The sequence below is a fragment of the Solanum stenotomum genome, chromosome 3 (assembly GCF_019186545.1).
Source record: "Solanum stenotomum isolate F172 chromosome 3, ASM1918654v1, whole genome shotgun sequence".
Classification (NCBI taxonomy): Eukaryota; Viridiplantae; Streptophyta; class Magnoliopsida; order Solanales; family Solanaceae; genus Solanum; species Solanum stenotomum.
The window spans coordinates 31,137,470-31,144,485 of record NC_064284.1 but is presented as its reverse complement, the minus strand read 5'-3'; the positions used below and the strand labels follow the sequence as shown (position 1 = coordinate 31,144,485).

At 32.9% G+C, this 7,016-nt stretch overlaps 1 protein-coding gene across 1 annotated transcript; it reads right to left on the bottom strand.

The window, feature by feature from the left end:
* Positions 1-758: 758 nt before the first annotated feature.
* On the bottom strand, positions 759-5,071 carry LOC125857499 (amino acid transporter AVT1C-like). Its single transcript, XM_049537103.1, has 12 exons — positions 5,006-5,071; positions 4,642-4,815; positions 4,036-4,310; positions 3,405-3,619; positions 2,943-2,966; positions 2,607-2,787; positions 2,012-2,231; positions 1,751-1,886; positions 1,506-1,671; positions 1,364-1,407; positions 1,205-1,267; positions 759-1,110 (listed from the first exon to the last, which is right to left on the bottom strand). The coding sequence occupies exons 1-12, from the start codon at positions 5,017-5,019 to the stop codon at positions 1,015-1,017; spliced, it is 1,608 nt and encodes a 535-aa protein (XP_049393060.1). The 5' UTR covers positions 5,020-5,071; the 3' UTR covers positions 759-1,014.
* Positions 5,072-7,016: the final 1,945 nt, after the last annotated feature.

Here is a 7,016-nt window from a genome sequence, read left to right as displayed (position 1 = left end):
ATTTATATTAGGTAAGATATGGTAGAGACCTCTCTTCTTCCTCTTCAATTTCATATACTCAACTCTCAATATGCCTCAACGAGGGAGAGATACAATATTGTATCAATCGTATTCTAAAAGAATTTATAATATATGATACAAATATAAAACAAGGACAAAATACAATTGAATACAGTGATACAAATATATAGCCACTTGTTACGAAGCGAATATACAAGGAACAAATACACTTGATACTATTGGATTCGTTGATACTATTGTATTCTCTAATACAATTTGATATAGTTGTATTCATTGATACAAATCAATTGTATCAATTATATTCATGATCTGGTACTGTAAATACAGCGTGCATTTTTTCTCTCTCCCTCAAATCTCGCTCGCCTCTCTGCTCTTTCTAATATGCAGCTATAAATTGTAATTAAGCAAATCATAGTTATGAATCTCTAATGAAGCTCAAACTATTATCATTTTTTAAAGTTAATCGTAAGTTCTCATATGGAAATGATACTCACTCTTTATTACTTGATTGACTGCTTATCAGTCATGCACAACATAATTTTGCTTGGTAAAAGCATATTCATACCTAATATTTACATCAAACGAATACATACATTTCTACGGGAGATTTGATTTTATCGTCTTTTACAAAGTTGTTTTTAGTTTTAATGTTTTTTTTTTGTGAGAGATCTTTACTTTTACATATACAACAACTTCACTTTTACCATAAGAGATCTAAAAAAAACTATTTTCTTCTATTTAATTAAAATCAATGCGGAGTTTAACATTCATTTCTACAATGATATTGAAATGAAATTTGTATTTGTCCCACTCCCCTCTATATAACTTTCTAAGAAAAAGAGAAAATTTAGTGAAATGGAAGTGCATTTTTTCTCTAAAAGACAATTGAACTACATATGTATTGAAAATGTCTATAAACTTGTGAAGTCTTTATGATTAGAAACTTAATGTAATCTAAAGCTCAAAAACATGATCTGGTGCCATACTCAAAATTTAGGCCATGCTCTGGATGATATTGGAGAGAGCTGAATACGAACCGATCAATGCAGATGCAGTACCTATTGTGATAATAAGGACACATATTGTAACCTGCGCGCATAGAAAGGAAAGTGAATAGAACTGTTTTAGGCATAACATAAACATATAGTGTGAGAACGCGTGCTAAAACTTGTCTTATCTATACCTGAAGGTGGCTTATTTTCCCCTTCAAGATTTTCAGAAAGCAAACACAAGGTAGTATTAGAGTCTGGAAATAGAGCTTTCATTAGTACAGATATATGATGACAATTAAATACATTAGCAAATAGAAAACAAACTTAAGAGAACGCGGTATAGGACTCACGACTAGCATTGTAAGTAAAGATCCAGTTAATGCCAGCATTAAACCTGCAGAATAAATAGTAATGTAAGAGAAGGAGCACAGATATAGTTGGAAATGAAACCATCTGAAATAGGCAAATCCAAATTGCTGAGAGTGACAGCACCAAAAAAGGGAACAGCAAGACCAACTAGTGATGTGGAGATTGTCAATGCAGTTCTAATGAGGATTGGGTACACGTGAGATTTGGAGTGTTTTGGTGGCAACAATTCCTCTAAACTCATTGCTACAGGAGACAGGGTTAAAGCATATTTTGTAAAAGGATTAACAACCTGCAAAAGAAGGATATACAAGTTAATTACATCTTCAAATGGTGGTAAAGAAATCCATCAGAATGTTAGTTTTACTTACAGTTGTCCACACAGCAACCTTGGAAGCTATTAATCCTTTAGGCAAATTTAGAGTGAATTGGGATTCAGTTGAGTCCCCGAACATCAGGTATCCCAACACAGCTGTTCCACCATACAACAGAGTTACCATAACAAAACTGCATTCAAAATAAGAAAAAACACGATTATCAAAACAAACTCAGGGAAAGCAGGATCATTTTCAGCGAAATCTGGTTAAGTTGGCGTTCATAATGTGCTATTGAATGATATTACAGAACGATACCTGGTCAAGAGGACTGCAGGAAACTGACTACGATCCGCTAGGGATGTATATATATTAGGAAAGACAGCATGCCCACCGAAACAAAATCCATAAAGCCCAATAGCAACAGGAAGAGTTGGTAGATTAAGTACAGTCCCTTTGCTTTCAAAGCCTACATGATCCACCAAGCCAGCCCAGTACAAGCAAAGGACAACCAATACGGAAGCAATAACTCCTCCAACTGAAAATTACAAAATGAATGTCAAAACATCAGAAAAAATGAATTCTATTTACCGGAAGGCTTCTTATGTATGTAGCTTGCATAAGGATAGCCCAAATTAATTTGTAGATATCTGCATCAGATATAACCGTGGGATTATTGAAGTACAAATTTCTCCTTCAATCCTCAATAGAAAACATGTGAACTTGTTCATGAGTACAAGAAATCTATATATATACCCATATATCTGAATTTTTTTCTTGTAGGATTACTGTATAAATTGTCCTCTTAACCATTGTATCATATGGGTGCATTGAGGCACACGAGAATGCTATCAGATTATATTTTTTTACAGTTCAGAGATGAATCTGCTAGTCCATGATGTTGATCACTCACCTGAAATATAACTTAGGACGCTGAGGTCGCGCATCCAAACAGTAGGAAGAACAGCCAGGGTGGTTAACACAACAAAAAGGTGGCGAGCATCTAACTCAAACCCACCCAGACTTAAATGTGCATTTGGAAATATAGCCGACAAGTTATCACCCTCCACGATTATGATATCAACACAAGAGGCCTACAAGTGAAGGATAAACATATAGAATGACTACATAAGTTAGAAATGAAGCAATATCAAGATGGACGAGATACTTGGATATTAAAACAGCAACTCATATAAGTTTGCTAGGAAAAGCAAAAAGAATAACAAACTTCTAGGCCAGATGAACTTACATATAATTCCACATATAAGATTATCTGCATCCACAAAATACAACAATACGAAAACGGATCAGTATCATGAACAAGAAATGTTTCTAAGCATTTATCAGATATAAGATATCTAGCCAAAAGATATAATGAGGAGATTAGATTTTTTTAGTGACAAAATACCTTAACGAGTTATTCTTGAAAAATCAAACTGAGTGTTTCTCTTTTACTTATGATTTTGGCCAACAAAAAGTAAACTAAGAATAGGAATTGGTTTGACTCAGGTACCATGTTAAAAAATTGACCTTGGACCTTACTCAACCTCAAAAGCTAGCCCCGGAGGTGAGAATTGTCCAAGACAATAAAAGGAGACAACGACCCATTTCCCTCACCAATATGGCACACTTAGCATGTCAAAGTCAGCAAGGCCTTCAATATAGCCTGATGTATAAGAATCAAAGAAAACTTTAAGTTAATGGAACTTACTGATACAAAAATTCGTCCCGTTGTACCAAAAGCAGCCTGACCAATGTCTGGGTACGTCTCAATCCCCGGTTGGCTATCCAAGCAGTACCTCAGGAGCATGCCAGTATAGAAAGAAAGCACACCAAAAATGAATAATATTGGAAGTCCTGCCCACCCACCTTCCTTCACAGCATAAGGAGTAGAAAGGATTCCTACTCCGCAGAGAACATTCATGCCTGTATATAAAATCAACCAAAGAATGTATGAGAAGACTTGTGGCTCACTATCTCTGAAGGCAATCAATTTAGATAGAGAAATACAACCAAGAGCTTTCCTTTGGTCAAAGACATAACAGGCGTTAGAAAAAAGACTGAAAATATTTGGAGCTGTATTTGAAGTCTGAATATTATTAAGCAAAATAAACAATCTCATGCAATGATGATAGATATATTAGACGGATAAATTTCATTCAACATCAATCCGAAGAAGTGAATACGATATCATGGCTATGACACCATAGAATAAGCTAAATGGCAGCACTTGGGAAATGGGAACTGTTCACTACAGTGGCATGTCAATCCTCTGGTGGCATAGTGCTCATCAATAAACTGAAACATGCACCATGACTTGAAATTATATACATGAAACATACCATTTACCACTGCTTGGCCATAGGAGCTTTGACGAGAAATTGGAAGTCCATCTGCATCGTTGGAGGGTTTCTCATCATGAGAAATATGCTTGTACACTGCTTTTTCTTCTTCTGCTGGCGGTATGAGAGGCTTGTGAAGAGAAGGCAATATCTCAGGAGTGTTTCTTCTTATGAGAGATGAGCCAAAGAATGAGCTTCCTAGCTGAGATAATGAAGGTGCTCCCAAGAAGTCAAGACTTGGAGATGATACATTACTGTATAGGTCCATAGATTTCCTACAAGAGGTACTCAAAACGATTAAAAATTGGGAGATCGATGTTCAATGCACTGAAGTCCTCATGGATGATTGGATTCATGTGCATAAGTAACGAAGTTTGATAAATATAGTTGACTTGTAAACTTAGTCCATGTGCACAAGAGATGAAATTCAGTATTCCTTGTCAAAGCTTTGCGTATGATCGATCATTGTTTTGTACACATCATAACAGTAATTTGACAACATATCAAATGGCCACAATTAGTTTAGAGACAGGACAAGAAGTACAAATGTCTGATAATTAAAGAAAACTCACTAAAATGTGAAACATTAGATGAAGAGTTAAATACCTGTAACTCTGAGGCCAAGCAGAGGTTAAGGAATAATTGGGACGATTATTTTCATCATCATTATTGTCTTCATCTGAAAAATCAGATTCATTTTCATCATATTCCTCTTCTTCACTCTCTATGTAGAAACTCTCTTCACATACAGAATTCTTCATCATCTTAGCTCCCACAAACCTACGCACCAAATTTCATCAAATCAAACAAAAAAACGTAACCGTTGTTGAACTTTGCTTCTAGCAATCTAATTCCGTACACTTACAAGTGGAGAAACCAATTAATTACAAGGGGAAAAATAATAAGAAAGAAAATTAAATAAAAACTTGCTATAAAAGAGCAGAAAAGAAGTTCCAATATATATATATACCAGACGAAGACCATGAATGGAAAAAAGAAGTGAAAATTAAAGGAAAGAGGTAGGCTTTTTTTAATTTCTCTGCAACTAGCTAGCTACTAAAATGTTCAGACTTGAATGTGCTATTTATATGGGCAAGATGTGATCACGGATTGACCGTGGATATTGTGAAAATTTTGTTGGGAGGGTCACTCTCAAATGACCGTGTAGTGCGTAATTCAAACTTAGTTGGGACTCTAATGTAGAAAAAAATAATATAGGAAAATATATACTCTCTCCATTTCATATTAATTGAATTGTTGAGGTGTTTCACATCCTTTGAGAAAAGAAGATTAAGACATAAATTAAGCTTAACTTTTCATTTTTATCCTTATTAATTATTATCAAAATTATGATTAAAATAACTAAACATTAATTAATAACTAATTTCAATACTAACTAATGAAGGGTAAAGTTGGAAAAACATTCTAAAAGTAGTCTTGAAAATTAAACAATTATATTAATTTAAAAATGAAAAATGTCTCAACAATTCAATTAATATGAAATGGAGTTAGTATATAATGAGAGAGAGGGCGAAAATGCCTTAATTTACAATCATGTTTTTGGAAAGGGCTAATTAATTGAGTTGAACAATTTCTAATCACGGCATCGCCACTTGTATTAATTTGGTTTTTCATTAGTCTTAAATATATTTAATTATTTATTTTAAAATAAGTACTTCAGTACTATTTCTACATTACGTTATTGAATTTACATTCTAGATATTTTGTTTTAGTTCGATATAATCTTTAGACTCTAAAATCACCCTTTTCAAACTTTCAACTTAGCTATCACGTACTTCACCATGTATCTCATCAATCATTACTATGTTATTAATTCGTGAATAACATACACCATGATACTCCCTTTGAATATCTCGTGTCAATTCATTGATCACCACAACAAATAAGAATAGATTCTTGGTGCAACACTATCATAAAAGAAAAGTGTTATAAATCTTCTCCCAAACCCCAATATTGTTCTAACCTGAGTCTTAGCTCCATGCATGCCTCCATTATACATGTCCGTAATATGTTTGTCTCATATTTCCTTTTTAATGGTTGTTTATTGTGAACACGAAACACCTAATTTTTTACCATATCTAAATCTTTTACACAATATTATCATTACTATTTATTTTTGGCTTAATTTTGATTTTTTTATTTTGTTTTGAGCAAGTTTTACTTGTAAAAAATTTAAAATAAAGTCACATTTTAAGATGCAAGTTTTACTTTCATTTTCAAAAGAAAAGAAAATTTCCACGTTTTCTTTTACTTTAAGTTTTAATACAAAATTAGTAATTGATATATTTTTATGTGATATTTTTATATTAGTTTAGCTATATTTTATATTCAGCCACAAAAATATATATTTTTCCAATCTTTTTTGCACACTCATGTCGTTACATACGCACAAATCACATTTTAATCACTATTCTAGGTCTCCGGTTTAACATTCATTTGGTCAATGAAAATCAAACGTGTTAATGTAATATTCTTTCTTTAATATAATATAAAGTCCACTTGTAAGTTTCTTGATGTTCACATTGATATTATGATACATTGATACAAATGAATGTATGCTGTATCATGTTTATCTGTTCTTTGAATTGTTATTCATAATTTATTTTTGAGAACAATCAGTGAATTCAAAAGAAAAATTTACTAGAAAATGGACTCATTCAATTAAATTGCTCATGAATTGAATATTAAACAAGAATAAAGGAATTTGTGTAAAATGTTCTATTATTTTTTTTAATTTACGAGGGTTGACTAAGTTGGTTGAGTGAGCGATTTCCTACTAGGAAGATTTGAGATTGATTCCCTTGATCACCAGCTAGTAGTTTTCTAAGTCAAATCTAGTTGGTTGCACTGAATTTGCCTAATTAATGTAATGTATATTACGTATGATTTGCGAGCTATTACATAAAAGCAAATTTATTCAATATGCATCCAAACAATAAAGATTGTGAATTCCCTTATGG

Coding starts and splice junctions, on each gene's coding strand:
- LOC125857499 (XM_049537103.1), bottom strand. Junction 2,788..2,942: donor TCTTATATGTGGAATTATAT/GTAAGTTCATCT, acceptor CTTCACTTGTAG/GCCTCTTGTGTTGATATCAT. Junction 1,887..2,011: donor CCTGCAGTCCTCTTGACCAG/GTATCGTTCTGT, acceptor TTTTGAATGCAG/TTTTGTTATGGTAACTCTGT.